The sequence below is a fragment of the Acromyrmex echinatior genome, chromosome 4 (assembly GCF_024713525.1).
Source record: "Acromyrmex echinatior isolate Ae372 chromosome 4, ASM2471352v2, whole genome shotgun sequence".
Taxonomy (NCBI): domain Eukaryota; kingdom Metazoa; phylum Arthropoda; class Insecta; order Hymenoptera; family Formicidae; genus Acromyrmex; species Acromyrmex echinatior.
Window position 1 is genome coordinate 2,119,512 of NC_141855.1, and position 16,459 is coordinate 2,135,970.

Genomic DNA, 16,459 nt, shown 5'->3' on the forward strand with positions numbered 1-16,459 from the left:
ATGCCGTAAATTTTCGCACCGTGTATACGCGGCGTCAAACGACGCCGTGCGGCTGCTCCTCGCCTAGCCCCTCGTCTCGTCCGGAGAGAAGTTCGTGTAAACAGGCGATAACGAGATATGACGATGACGGAGTTCAGGGCTTCGCCTCGTGATAATCTGCATACCGGCGCGCGGCCCGTTGGAGGTGACTCAACGCGAAAAAAATGACAGATCGAGTCTACCGTTCAAAATAATTTCGTCGAAAAAGTTCATTTATGTTCTGCCGAATTCCGCAAGAAAGATTCGATTATTCCCATTTTTCAAGAATTTCCTATAAAAAGATCTGAATATGCTACGTTTTTTTTTTCAATACCGGACATCTTGATGTGTTTATATAACTGTAACAGTTTTTATTACATCGAACGTTTAAGTTTGTGTTATTGAAGAATATTTCTTTTCTTGAAAAAAATATTGATAAAATGTTGAAGCATAACATAACATATAAATGCATGATCTGAATTATTTCTCTCTTTTACAGAATATATATAATAATTAGTTTCAAAACGCAAATCTCTAGATTTTCAACTTAACTCTTTTCGTCAAAAGTTTCTGCGTGAAACGTCCTTCAATTTACGACAACGAGACAGAATCTCTCGCACGGTATTAAAAAGCGTTGGTAAAGGAAATATATAGTGGCGGAAATAAAAAGTCGACGAAATATAAATTTAATACAATCACATAAAAGGCACTTGAGGCGCTGCTACCTCGGCGTCGCTTTCGAGAATGTGGCTTTCGTCTTCCGAAGCTTGATGCATTCTGTTACCGTGGTAGATGCGCATAAATATGTAGATGGATATTATTCGCGGCTGGCAGCGCTTCGAAAGAGAAGCGAAAACTTCCGTGGTACGGATATAAACACGGTTGTTATGCGGCTGCGTCCATCCGAGACGCAATGCAATACTTCTGAAAGCGGAGCGAGCATGTGTGATGTAACACGCGCACGTTCTCGTTCGGAGACGATAAAGGAACCGATAGCGGACGAAAGAGGAGAAAGAAATGCGAGCCTTCTCGCAATTTTCGGGAATGCAGATTCGATATCAGAGCTAACATGATTTCTCGTCGCAAATCCTTTTCGAATCACGACTTTTGATCGCGTCGCATCTTCTGGATACGACGCAACGTGAACACTCATGACATTCTTCGCAGATTCGAAATCATCGGAAAGACAGAAAGGAAAAGAGAGTGAGATGTGCTGTGAGATATGACGAAAATGTTAAATAATTAATATAATTATGTCACGATCTGTCTGATTAATCTTGAAAGAATGAATCTAAAACTTCTTGTTCGTACAAAGACTGTAGCTATAATTTCGAACATCAAAGTGATTTAGATTGACATTCCCTTCGATAAACAGTAAATTGAGGTAAAACGTGTAATAATAATTTTAGCAAATTGGCTGCTTTTCTTGAAACTTTGCAACTGAAATTTGCTTTTACGTTTCGCGCAGATGATTCTATCCTGCCCCGTATTTTCTAACTGATGCAAATGAGAAAAGTAATAGGAGCGAAATAAGAACCTTTAATGAAACCCGTTTGTCTGTTGCTTAAAGTAATCTAGTTATTGTTCCCATTTCTATCGTTATCGCTACAGTCTTATAAAATGATCTTTCTTTAATTCATTTGTTGCGAAGCACGTCATCCCTCACCATTAATAAAGACATCTCTTTATAATGGGATGAATAGCGGAGCGCAAGAACTTTTCGCTTATGAAAACCTTATCAAATTCCGTGGTAGAATAACACATTCAACGTGAAATGTTTCGCAAATTCGTGAGTTTCATGTCGAACTTTAGCTTATTAAGTTTAAGTTAACTTCAAAATTATAGATCGTCTTGGAAAATTATGCGAGGCTTTTCGTAGCGCGCAGGAAGACGCTACGCAATGAATAACGTTGCAGAAATAATATTACGCACTTGGCCAACGTACGTCGCGAAATAGATTCAATTATTCGTGGCGATGACGAGCTGTCGATAAAGAATTTAACCTATGATTTCCGATTGGAAATGGCAATGCTTCCTGAAATATGACGAAATGACGGAAATATCGCAGCCAAGTGAACGAACGATAAGCAAGCAAATGCAATTTCTCGTTTTGTGTTAACAGAGATCCTGACTTATCGTCAGGTGCGAATTTCTGAACTTGCCACTCATATACATCATAGAAAAACATCATTCTGTTGTTAAGAAAATTGATTACTTCATTTACTTTCTTCCTTTTAAACAACGATTATCTTTAACAAAGAATATTTTATTGATAATAATCTTAAAAGGTACTGATTACAAATTTTAGACAAACTCATCATTAAGTACTTAAAATAAGAACTTATTTTAAAAAGTATCCGCGGTTTTTTCATTCAAAAATTGAACAAAAAACCGCGGATACTTTTTAAATGACCTAATATATTACGAATAAATTTGATGCTTATGGTATGACGTACACGAAATCAAATTGCGCTTTTAAAAACGATTTCTGTCTGAAATTGTAATCTGAGAATCAAGAGATTACAAAAGTATATTATAAATACTGTCAAATCTAAAATATCAAATTTAACCCAATTTAAATCACCACTATTCTTACTCGATATATCGTTATTTTACACTAAAACATAATGGCGACTTAAATATTTAACAGTGAAGAACCTCCTGCAATGATTGATGGTCCATTAAATTATCCATTGCGTATTGTCATAATCTAATTAATATTTTATAATGAATAATCTTATACGATAATATAATACATAACAGAAAAGGAAATATCGATTTTATTATGAAAATCTTTCAAGTTTCTGCAACTGAACCATAAAAGATTATACGTTATAAAATCGACAAAAAAGAAACATCTTGTTATCATAATATATACTACCTCGTTAACTTTGTGCGATAATAACTCAAAGCAGTTTGTCTCTTAGCTCATTAAACACAAAAGCATCCAATTACACGTGCACGCTGATTCACGTGTATTGACTTAATCACATGTATAAAAGTTCTTAAAAAAGGAATTATAAAAATAAATCAAGATAAATTTGCAAAATTGATATAACCTACGTAAATAAACTTGCTTTTAGTCATGATGCTCTTAAGATGCGCAAACTAATGACTTTATGTGAAACAATTGATATATTATCACGCGATTTCAAGTTGGAAAAATCCTATCTCTATGCGTATCCCATAATACCTATTCTGGAAATTCAGAATAGATAGGATGCTTTACATATGCTAATCAAGTTGCGAATTTGAAAAGATGCATCAGGTTGCTGCGGGCGTGCATCTGATTCTAACGCTGGAGACGAAATCAAAAGAAAGGCGATAGAATGTAGAACGTGCGGGAAAATCGGATTTGCATTCGCGTAAATACTCGAAGAAGAAGTAATTCGCATGCGGAAACATACTCGTCCGGCGCGATTAAAATTCTCAGCGCCATATCGCAGTTTGAGCGCCTTTATTGATTACAAACGAACATCTGGCTCGTGTTTCACGATCTGCACAGATAGCATCATGAAATCTGCACCGCCTGCGGATCACAATCGATTTTAAAGCCGGTCTTCATGTTAAAAGCCGTTTCATCCGGATTGAATCCAAAAGCTCTGTGCGCATTGTAAAAGAAAGAAAAAAAAAAATTTCATACATTGTGTAAAATGTTCCAACGAAAGATCTAATGAATCGACATGTGACATGAAATGGACGTTATTCAGGAAATTCAGGAACTGCCGGAGTCACCAGTAACCTTCCTTTTTTAATTAAAGCTTCCGAATTAAAAAAGATTAATTAAAACAGTATAGCATCCTCGTCGTTGCCAAGAATTTTCTTAACGAAGACAAAAGAGGCGTAGACATATTTTTGGCGATTATGTACCCGAAAGTTGCGTAATGCGGGTTTTAAAGAACTGGTCTTGAAAGGCGCGGTTCGTTAACGAGGGTGAGTGACTTTATTTCGGTGCGGTTATTTCAGGCTGCGTAAATACCGAAATAAATGTAGCAACGAGAAGGCGCGCGAAAAAATATACGTACTTCCGCCTCGAAATAGTGTGTCCGATGTAAAACGGACACTACGTGATTTGCGCAAAAGCGTGATTTCGCACGGAGAAAAATGTTTTGTACGATATGACTTACAGAATCTTTTATACTTTGTAATTAAAAAAAAATTCTGTTCTCATCAAAATTTGATTAGAATAACGAAATTTTTATTAAAACAAAATTTTTAAATTAAAAAGTAAGAAAATTTTTGTGAGTCACATATCATACTAAATATTTCTCTCATCGCGATACTTCCAGCTTACAAATTTAGAATTGAATTCTTGTATAATTCTAACCACGATTGTCGATTTCCAATGGTATTTTCATAGTAAATAATATATAAAAAAATATATACTGTTAAATAAATAAAAATTTTGGCATGATACTTGGCCAGCTATAAATCTTGAAAAAGTTTCTTAATTAAATAAGAGTATTAAAATGAAATTTATCAATTTATGTCTCGCAAAATGACGTTCTAGTATTAAATTTTCTATTCTTTAACAAGAAATATGTATTATTTCCAAATCCCCCAGTTAACATGACCTACATCCAGACATAATGCGCCCGCAAAAGATTAACCTTCCGTAATTAGAAAGACCTCTGACTGAGTAACATGCTAGCGAGATCGGCTTTGAAGCTACCACAGCTTCCACACAACCATGAACACTTGACTTATTATTATAAAACACCTACTATTTCTAATATAAAAACTTTGATAATTTCAGCTGTTCTCAAGAATAAAAATGATTTTTTTTTCATTTTTATAAAAAGATAACTAAATTAAAACTTGTCATAGCCGGCGTCCAAACGTTTCTGCTCTCGTTAGCAACGTGAGGCACGTTAATAGCGAAAGAAACATGAGATTCTGGATTGTCCTTTCATTCTCTCGGTAATCATGCAGGACTTTTGTTTAACGAAGCAGAATGAAAGCTGCAAATTTGAATCGAGAAAACGGAGAGTTTCCCCGTACACATGAGTCCATCAGTCATTTGCAATTCCGAGATACGAGTTCGCCGAATGCGATGTTCCAGATGAGATGAGGTAGTAGGCTAGGAATTTATTGGACCGCTCGAAGCTCCGGGACGCGAGATTACTTCCACGTGGTGGAAAATTTGTCGCCCCTTCGCAGGCGACGGATACTCTATTAATCTCTCATGAGAATCTTGTGCGTGACGTATCATTTTGATTACGTGCTCTCGACGCATTGTTTTCGTGCCTTCGCCGACTTGAGTGCAAGTCGTAACACTCGACGACTGTTGATCAAAGGTATGCACAAATTATTAATTTATTACGAGCGATACTCGTAATAAATTAATAAGCAACACTCGTAATAATTTTAAAGTAATTTTGTATTACATTCGCAAAACAACAGAGTAAAAGATTTTAGTTAAAAGATTTAAGAAGTTTGACCTAAGGTTTAACAAGACTTACTTAAGAAGTTTTTATCAAAGTTTCAGCAAAGAATTAATAAGAGAAAAAAGAAAGTTACAATGTGAAAAAAATGACAAAAATAATTTTTCGTCGATTATTGTCAGACTAAAAAAATATACTAAATTTTACGAAATCATTTGTTTGAATGGTATCAATTAAATATTTACTAAATATAATGATATTTATTGGATACCGAATCATTAATTTATAATATTATTTTTCTTTATTGAGTAAATATTTATTATTTAGTTGACACTATCAAATAAATATTTATTGAAATTTAATAATTTTTTCTCAGTACGACAAAACCAAAAATACACTCTTTTTATAACTAAAAAAGTACATCTATCCTACCACTAGTAATTATATGGATCATTTGAAAGCAGTGTATAACGTTTGTAGTCTTACAGTAATGCCGTGGCAAATTAATGTTCACGGAAATCATCGCATTCATAGAAGTATCCATGCAACAGTGTTCCATGTTGTGGGTTAACGAGAGCAAACCGAGAATGTACAGAGCGAAAGAGACTCGCTCTGTGTACTCCGATTTCAAACATTCGCCACGGTGACGAAGCATCGGTCTCTCCACGTGAGATACATCATCGTGCGCCGGTTCCAAAGTTACTTTCAGGCGAATAGATTTGCGGTATTCGAACGCACGTGTACTAAGCATAAAGATATTTCGGTCGTCGTGACACATCGAGAAACTTGTAAAACGAAAAAACAGTGCCGTCGGGATTTAAGAGACGGTATGACTTCGCGTTGGCAGACTTGACCAATACTGCAATTCGTTCGTGCACAGAGATGCGACTTTTAGATATCGTTGCTCTTGTGGAGAGGAGAACAAGTGAAAAATATGATTATCTTTCCGTTTAGGTAATCGTATTTTTATTCATTCGGTAGGGTAGAGCGAACAGGTGACAAATGTGAGGTCGATCTTTGTTCGTTCAGGTATAGAAATGCGATCATTACTAGAAATAAAGACTTCAATATAAGGTATGCAGTAAAAAGTATGCGTGCTTATTTTTATGATACTTGGTCTTCGAATTTTCTAGCTATCGAGGGAACTTTTCACATCCATAAAAAGATATAAGAGATTTGTTTTTGTGACTGAGTTGGGGTGTCTTTCATTTGACATAAATCGATACAAATGTTATTCTATCTTTTTTGCTTTCCATGAGTAACAAAGGCAGGACAATATTTTACTTTTTACATCGATTTGTATCACTAAGTGGAAGGCACTTCTAATGTATACTTCTAAAACTTACAGACTGCGTTTACAATATTTATGCTAAAGTTATAATATTGATGTTATAAAACTGGCCAATCATAGCTATTCCTCTGAAGAATGGAATGACTGTTGTAATTTCGGCGTAAATCAAACCGTGTATACGTATAACAGTGAGATAGATATACATTTGATATTTGGCGAAAGCGAGAAAGAGAATTCTGGTGTAGTGTAATGCAGGAATAAAAAAACAAATCTAAGATTAAATAAGCAAACTAAAAAATAAGATAAAATTTAATATTTTCGTGTGCTTTATACATTGTAAAAAAAAGTTTAGCACATATAATATAAAAATTTCTTTTAAATTTCTAAACTATTAAAATTACGTTGTAAAATTGAAAATAAAAGAAGAATAATACTATAACTTGTTATCATATAGTATATATTAATAAAAGAAATACCGTGAAGTGGTAAACGCTCATCTCTCAACCTTTAAATATATCTTTTAAAGTAATAAAATAATAAATTTTTTTAATAAGTAGGTAACAGATGATTAACATAGATGTTTCAACATCTTGAAACAAAATATTTAGTAATTTTTCTTTACGTCATACATGTTGCACTAAATATAAGAGAAAAAAGTTTTAAAACATCTTTATCATATTTTATCATTTCGAAAGAAATGGTCAGGATCTCTTTTAATAGACATCAGCATAATTAAATCTCACTTTAATATGAAAGAAAAATTCAAAAGTGCAAATTCAGAGATACGTAAGTCTACTATTGATTCGAAACTTTTTTCGAGTTCTTTACATATAAATCTACGCGAAAACCTGAAGCATATTTCTCCAGAATATTTTGTATATGCAACGAATGAGTAAAATGATACGAGAACCGACGCAGACAGCTGGAAAAGTTGCGACTATGTATATGCGAAACGCAGCTTCTACCGAATGACGTTGCTCGCAAAAGCTGGCGACGAAGCTCGCACGAGTGAGCGGATTCGCTTCAGAGAAATATCGTGACTACCCGCTACAAATACATATTTATACACACACACACACACACATGCATCCACGTGTCACGGCGTATAGAAAATTTATGCTTCCGTCATACATTCATCGAGCGGTTCTTCATCAGAAAAAAGGATGAGTGATTGAAATTACGCAACGAGGTCAACTATCTTTAAGGTTTAACATGACAACCTGCAAAGATAATTTTGCATTTAACATGATAATATTCATTCGTATCAAATATTAAATACATACCTTTAATGAACAAATAATTCAATTAATTATTAAATTTACATACTTTTGAGCTTTTTAAAGAAATCATGACATAATATATCGCTACACTTTTTCTTCACGAATAATATAAAATAAGAAAGATAATGAAAAAAAATATTACAAAAATAGCATCTTTTTATAAAGAATATAATTATTTTATGTGATGTATTTTATTTCTTAAACGTGTCATGTTTCCTCTTTAATATTACGATTGATATGAATAGAGAAAAATATGTTAAAGATTATTATTGTCGAAAAATAAAAAGTAAATAATAGAAATTTGATACGTCATCATTTTATGTCAAATTAAAGATTAAAACGGTATATGTATAAGGTACAGCAAGTTTAAACAAGGGAATCGATTTGCCATTTTAGAAATTTATGCCAAAGTTCAAGCTTTCGAGCAAGTAAATTTGCCTTCGCGATCTACTTTTCGTCCGATTGTGTTAACACTGCAAGTTTCCGTGTGTCCCGCAAGGAACGATCGACATCAAATCTTCTCCTGAGTGCGCAAAGGACGCCGTGGCAAATATTTATTCGCCACTCTTTTTTCAGATGGATATAAGGGTATCGGAAGATGAGGAATTTATCGAGCCGGCGTTACAATTTTGGAGAACAAAAATATTTTTACTGCACGAAAATAAATGTTTATAGAACAAGATCAATATTTAAGTGTACACTATGTACACTTCGATAAAAGAAAATTTGAAGAATGTGAGAAATAACTAGACTGGAGAACACAATTGTTTTGTTTTTCGGCGAATCGCACGACTATTCATTCCAATAAATTATTCCTTCTATTTTTCCAACCGTCTGATAAATTATTCAAGTAGGAATAATAATGAAATATCAACTTATATATCGAGCGGATTGTAACTTCGAGATGATGAAATATTAATAAGCAGGGCAGGCAATGACATCGAAACATATTTGTATTCATATTTCCGTACCGTTCAATATTTGACAACAAAAAACCCGATTTAATTTAGACAGTTTCTTATTTACTAGCTACTTTTAAACATATTTAAACGTTGATTATAGCAATTATTGGTACGGCGATATTATCATTAGACTATTGAATTATTCTATATTCGCATCCGACGTTCACGAAATTAGAAATAATACTTTTAGATTCATCAGTTTAACTCTGTTCGACTGCAATCTAAAAAAAAATCTTTTTTGGTACACAAGCAAAATTTCACTCCCAAATTTCTCCAAAATAAAGAAGGAATTCGGTTTCTTCTCCTAAAATATCTTGTTAGAAAACTATTTGACAATGTAAGAGAGATTAAAAAGTAATTTTTTCACATTTTTTTATAGCCCATAAAAAAACTTGCTGAAGGGAATAAAAATATAATTGCAGCAGATTAACTATAAAATCATCTAATCATCATAAAATATATAATATATATAATATATATTATATATTTTATATATATATATATATATATATATATATATATATATATATTCACATTAAATTAAAAAAATATAAATTCGGAACTTAGCAAAAATAAAGAAGAAATTAAATGGACTTATTTTCTTTTAATATAATGCGGAACTCTTATCATCTGCAATTGTTTTTTTTTTCCTTTCTTAATGAGAATACAGTGGAAAAAGAATCTAGTTATATAAGATGTGTTTTGCTTGAAATCTCTAAAAATTTTTGTACGTAAAATAAGATAAATATATTCGGACATTGAAGAAAAAGAAAACGAAGAAGTTTAATACAAAAAGTGCAAGCAACGCGAATAAGCTAATTGGAATTCTAGTGGAAAATGCGGACAAATCAGATTTTTATAGTTAAATCTATTATAATTCGATATAAGTCGAGATAATTAGATATCTAATTATGATAACCGGAATTCTGATCGATCAATCTCTAATCGATTGAATTTCTGGTTCGTTCATTTTCAACCAGAAAATTTTTTCAGTATAAAAATGAGAATTCTAGATATGATGCGAGAAAAAAGTTGCGAGTCGATAAATCAATACGCGTGTAACATAAAATGTAGCGTATTCAACTTATTAGAAAATATACACATGTAAAAAATATTATGTATTCTATTACATCAAACGTATTTTCCTAACGATTATTGATGGTAACAATACTAAGAAAGATCGTAAGATAGTGATAGTGACTTTGTGATTGCTGACAATGTATCTGAAGTTATTGACTAACGAGAGCCATCGGCCGACAACGTTATATATTCAGTTACGTCAATTAGAGGAATGTCCTGCGTCTGTTTCCTGTGTCTGAATCATTCTCGCGAATTACCAAGATTATCAATCGAAGGCATATAGATAGAACAAGAGAAATGAAATAATCCCCTTCATTTATAATTAGAATAATTAGAATAATTCAAGCAGAAGCAAGTTCTAATCACGAAAACTCTATTTAAAATTTATTTTAATTTAATATCAACCTACGAATAGACGATAAATTTTGTCTTCACCTTAAAAACTCACTTAAAATTACAAAGAAAGATATAAAATTTTTTAAATAAGAACTAACGAACACAATTACAGAAATATAAATAAACAGCTTATTGGAAGCGTTAAATAAAGAGTTTGTAAATCCTTGTTGGTCTCGCTGCGTGTACAAGGAAGTTAATAATCTAATACACATTCATGTAAGTCCATAATTTTGCCTTGATGCGATACCGTTATAATACCTTTATGTATAAAGTTATGTTATGGCAAGCTATGCGTTATCTTAAGCTTCTGTAAGCAATCTAGTTTGTATAGTAAACCGTTTAATAATATTCTAATTTGCGGTCCGTTTATTGTCCCCCCAGGATATACAATCTTGGCCAGAAATAATAGCTATATCTATATATTTTCATTTATCTAAAATTCTTTTACCTGCATTGTTCTGTTGGTTGTAGCAGGCATTACACATAAATTAAAAGGGTTTCTTGAAACACAGGATAATTTACAGCAAATGCTATCAATTTTTAAACTAAAACTGTAAATAATGATTAATAAATAAAGTGCCTAATATTTTTGGCCGAAGCTATACCTTTTTAGAACATAAACTACAGAAAAAATAAAAATTTATTACTGGATTAAATAATGAACGTTAATATTCGGGTATTATACGTAAAACAATTAATGTTTTATTACTCGAGAACTTTTCGATGTTCCGATGTAAGCCAAGCGTATATATCATGCCTTTAATCTTCTATGCGAAACGATGGTAGTATCTAAGAGCGGTATTCATAGTCGGATCTTATATTTAGGACCGTCTTAAGCACAGTCTTAAAATGTCATGAACTAATCAAAGGATCTTATTAGCATCTTAAGACATTACTAAAAAATGAACTACGAATATCGTCTTAAATATGGTGAACCATCTCTTGATCTTACGATAGACGCCCGATGGTATCTTTAGTTTTTTTTTACGTACATACACACACACTATTATCTACATTTAATCTGCAATACAATGAGGTGTATGCAGACTCGCTACATCTGACGTAAAAGGTCTATCGACCTCGTAACTGTTCTGGTAACAGCGCGAAAGTCGATTCGTGCAACCGGATCGTGAGCTCGATTCGATTACTACCGAGTGTAGCCTGTTGTTGCACTGACGTACTCGACATTCGATGTACACGAAGTTGCTAAAGGGGTGAGAATCCCTTTCGGTGGAATTCACGCACCCAAACAGGTTTATACGATAAATGCAATAAAAGAAAAATACAGGGAAGAAGACCAGCGATGACCATGTATATCGTATATTTGCAAAGCAAAGAATCTACGAAAAGAGCGTCGAAAAGTCAGATGAAAAAAATGTAATAGAATACGCGAACTCTTTATGATTATCGATAATCAATAGCGCGAAAATGTTATCAGGCGAAAATAGGTAATCCTCTGAAAATCCAAATTGACTGGTTCCACGAAATAAAAAAGAACATTGATAAAATGATTAACCGTGTGCTCTGTGGATGGTAAAATTATGAAATTTACAGAAATGGAGTTGCGCTCCAGTTTGGCTCATACGCGACCTCATTGTTGACGTCGCGATTATCTCGAAGGAACGTCCGCGCATCGCGCGCTGATAGTAAGGAATTATCGACCATAAAGCGCGCGCGCGCGCGCGCGAGCTTTGTTTTGCACGTGCATCATTCTAGCATTGCTGATCGTCGTTAGCGACAACGATAAGCGACAACGCGACTTGTCGACATCGTTGAGGAGCGTCGCCTGGATAACGAGTTACTGTCGCGACGTTGACGTGCCTTGAAATGTCGTAAAGTTCTCGAGACATATATTGGGGGCTTTCTACAATAAGTCATTATCTAAGCTTTAAGTCTTAAACCGTGAACAATTGACTGATCATAATCGATTATTCTTCTCACATTCTCACTAGTCAATTCTAACGGCTTAAGACTTAAAGATTAAGTAACGGCTTATTGTAGAATGATTGTGTGTAGCAGGTCATGCGGTAAAAATCTCGGATATGTACTGTTAAATTCATAGTGTCAAATTGTAGCCATACAGTTTAAGTTATCTTTAATCATTTCTATAAGTTGCAACTGATACTACTCAAATTTAGTTTATTATTTATTAAATGTACGTTAATATGAATGTTGTATACTTTGAAATTAACTACAGAAATTGATTAAAATTAATTTACAATATATTTTGACATACATAAAAGTTAAAAATAAAATGTTATTTAACTCCAAGAGATTAGATTGGCAATACTCCTTTGATACCCAACAGTGTAGACACAATAATGAGTGAATGTAATTGATACATGAAATTAAATATGACGAATAAATAAATTCAAATCGATTAAATTCGATCAAAATTTCAGACTATTAAATTGCCAATTTATAATATAAAACAGTACGTGTTTTAAAACTGATGTTTTAGAACTGTTCTCTTCTTATGAAATTTCCGCAACGTATATAACTAAACAAGAAGACGTTAAAGTAAACGTAAATTATTCTGTCCAATGCTTGCATAACAAAACGCAGGAATAAACAAAGTAAATCGCGCTAATAAATATTTCACGTGATAATGCGAGTGCATTGAAGCGAACGCAGCAAGTTAACAAATACGAAATTAGCTTTCCAATGCATTCGGGAGTCAATCTGATCTTGCATATTACTTTGTCATCATCTTTTTGAATATAATGCACAGAATTTTAAATTAAAATATAAGTGACGTAAGAGAAAAATCTATATACACCTTAATGTTATTGTCAATAATATGATTAGAAACTTTTCCGGTCAATTCGAAATCTATTTTTCAATAATAAGAATTAATCAACTATTTTTTTTTGATTGAATCCGAATTAATCGAAAAAGATTTTGTTATTCGCACATTAAAAGCTTGATTTTCAAATAGTTCATCTTGTCTTTATCTCGTTTATTATTCATATAAATTAGGGATATATTTTTTTAAAGAAAAACTTGACTTTAAGAAAATTTGTAAGAGAATCCATGACTAAAAAGATGAGCGATAAAATACGCTGCTTTATGTATATGTATGTTTTAGATAAGACGAAAATTGAATATATAGTGCATCGTTTGACGTGCAGAAGTTGTTTTTCGTTTTGTGACTTTTGACAACAAAATTCTCGATTTTCTATCGAATATATACGCGAAATCATTTTCTCATATCATCTTTAGAGCGTTTTCTCTCATTCATTAAAAAATTTGAGCAATACAAAAAGTAGTTGGAAACATCACTCCTTTATTTCAATATTACGATTCAAAAAACATGACTTCCGAATTACATACATAAATGAATCAGATAAATTAACTTAACAATCATCAAAAGTGCACTAACTTAATTTTATCAAAAATTGTCCCAAACGTCACAATTAAAAAATATTATTTAAAAGAATATCATCAAAAATTTTGATAATTGTAAATTTAAGAGTTGCACTATTAAATTCACAATTATCAAAATTATATCGAGTTTCACTTCTTTTTAATCATTTTTATATTTGTTAATTTAACTAAAACAATAAACTATAAACAATTCAGCTCAAGAAAATATCTTAAATAAAATTCAGATTATTATTTATTAAGTGTATGTGTTAATGTGGATGTTGTTGACTATAAAACTAGCCACAGAAATGGAAGTTAAAAATAACAGAATCTTGTTTAACTCAAGTAATTGGATTGCCATTATTCCTTTTATATCTAACATAACATCTGAAATGAAAATAACAAAAATGACATTTGATCATGTATTATATAATATAATATATTATAGAATATATTATATTCTTTTGTACGTAGAATATATTATATTATATCAACATAATCAAATATCATTTTTTATCATTCGATTAGTCAATAATTTTCTGTCAAGTTAAAAAGAAGTTTACTTCTTTTCTTGAGAAACTTAAGTTTGTCACTTTTTTTAAATAAAGGAGCAATATTAGCATCACTATAATTCTTTTCACATTCAAATTGCTCATGCTGTTCTAAATAATTAAGTAATTCAACAAGAATTTTACAATTCGCACAGAATATTTTTATAAATGCAAAAAAGTCACAAATCTTGATTAATAATTTGCAATTAAGAAGCACAATGACAAGAAGATGACGCATTCCTACAAGTTTAACCAAAAAAACACATCAAGTCAAGAGAAAATAACTTCATTTTCATCTCGTACAAGACAAAATGATGATTTTTCATTACAAAACTTGACTGTTTCTTGACGTTAAGAATTAAAATAAAATCATTTTTGACTTTTTATTGAATTTTGTGTATTTCTTGAGTCCCGATATTGGAAAAAGAAAAACTTTCATTGGCGCAATCCTCAAGTGAATAAAATTCCCGCGAGTTTTAAAAGACTGACGGACATTTTACGCGGGGACGAACCCCGCGTCTTTCGCGGGGAAGGGAAGGGAGGGGAGGAGAAGAAGGGGGGAGGAAGGGGGCGCATTGTGATACTCACGCTCGGCGGAACGACCGAATGCCGAACGCGAAGCGGCGATCGTCCGATTCGCGTCAGACTCGCAATTTGATTTGTCGGAATCCAACGGGCAAGCGAATGCGCCCGACTGTTATCGGACGCGAGCGAGTCGGCTTGTCGGCCGAGCATGCCGGCGACGCGCGTCGCGTCACGGAGTATATACGTTCACGGCGTTCACGCCGTATGTCAGGAGCTCACGGGGTAAAGGTAAATGGCGCCCCGCGCGTCTCCACGAAAACCTCTCGTAATCAGCGGCGCGGCGACGAAAGCGAGGCGAGAGACACGCGCGCATCGCGCGCCGTGCCCCGCGATCATTACGCCGATAAATGGCGACGCGCTTTCTCGCGAGCAAGCTGGTCGCGCTTCGTCTCGCCGAGCGGACGAGAACGCGGAGTCGGACGTTGCGTCGCGATGGGATGGGACGGGACGGGACGGGACGGGACGGGACGGGACGGGACGGGACGGGACGGGACGGGACGGGACGGGACGGGACGGGACGGGACGAGACGCGTCGCGTCGCGACTCGACGCGTGATAATGATTGGCGCGCGCACTCACCCTGTGTCCAGATTCCTCGAGCCGTTGCCTCTTGGAGTGCGGACCGTCCCCGTTGAATGCCATCCTCCGTTATACACCGGGCGATGATACGTTTGAATCGGGACACTCGGCGCTGTACGACGGCGACAGCAATAGCGAGACAACGACGACGATGACGACAATGACGACGACACGAGCGCGTTGTGTATACCGCTCGTGATATACCTTTTAACACCGTGCCGACAATCTTCGTGCACGCGGACGGGGAAGGGGGGAGGAGGAGAAAATAATAATCGGTAGGACACACGACGCGGCGAGAACAGACAAACGCGCGAGAGCGGCTTAAAGGAAACTGGATCTCGCCGGAGGACGTCAACGGTTCGTGCGAACTGGCAACCGGCTACTGCAACGCGCCCTGCCGGTGGCGCCACAGAACGCTTTGCGTGGCTGTCGTTAAGCCGCCGTTGTGCGCGCCAAATGCCACCGAGTATCGCGCTCCGATTGGCCCGTCACTTGCTCGCGCGACGTACCGCTCGCTCTTATTGGACCTTGCAAATCCACTGAATTTTCATGAGAGATAATATCGGAATGCGCGCCATCGCAATGTACATCACGCAAATAAGATATATTTTCCGAATGTAATCCAATCAGTTTACTTATCGAATTTATCGATATTTTTAATTAAAGGATATTTAACTTTTCATATTCAAATTTAAATCTAGAGTGTCAACTGTTTAGTTGTCTAATTTAAAAAATGAAATATTGTAACGTTAAAGTAAAAATGCATATTCAGTTTTAAATCTATAGCGCACATCAATTGTTTAATTGTCAAATTTTCAAAAAATTTAAATTTACAAAGCCAAATGTATAGTCTTCTATTAAAATATATGTTACATTTAAGAAAATAATTTAAATTTGAAAAAGATTTATCTTTAATTAAATTGCATAAAAAAAAAGATTAGATAAAAGTTAAAAGATTCACTTCAGAG

The 16,459-nt window shown here is 34.2% G+C and overlaps 1 protein-coding gene across 2 annotated transcripts in view; it reads right to left on the reverse strand.

Moving 5' to 3' along the window:
• Positions 1–15,897, reverse strand: part of sm (heterogeneous nuclear ribonucleoprotein L) — a 168,297-nt gene extending 152,400 nt beyond the window's left edge. For both annotated transcript variants that reach the window (XM_011058494.2, XM_011058493.2), the window contains exon 1: positions 15,492–15,897. In XM_011058494.2, coding sequence (XP_011056796.1) covers positions 15,492–15,554 — 63 coding nt within the window. In that variant the 5' untranslated portion in view covers positions 15,555–15,897. The remainder of the gene's footprint in view (positions 1–15,491) is intronic.
• Positions 15,898–16,459: the final 562 nt, after the last annotated feature.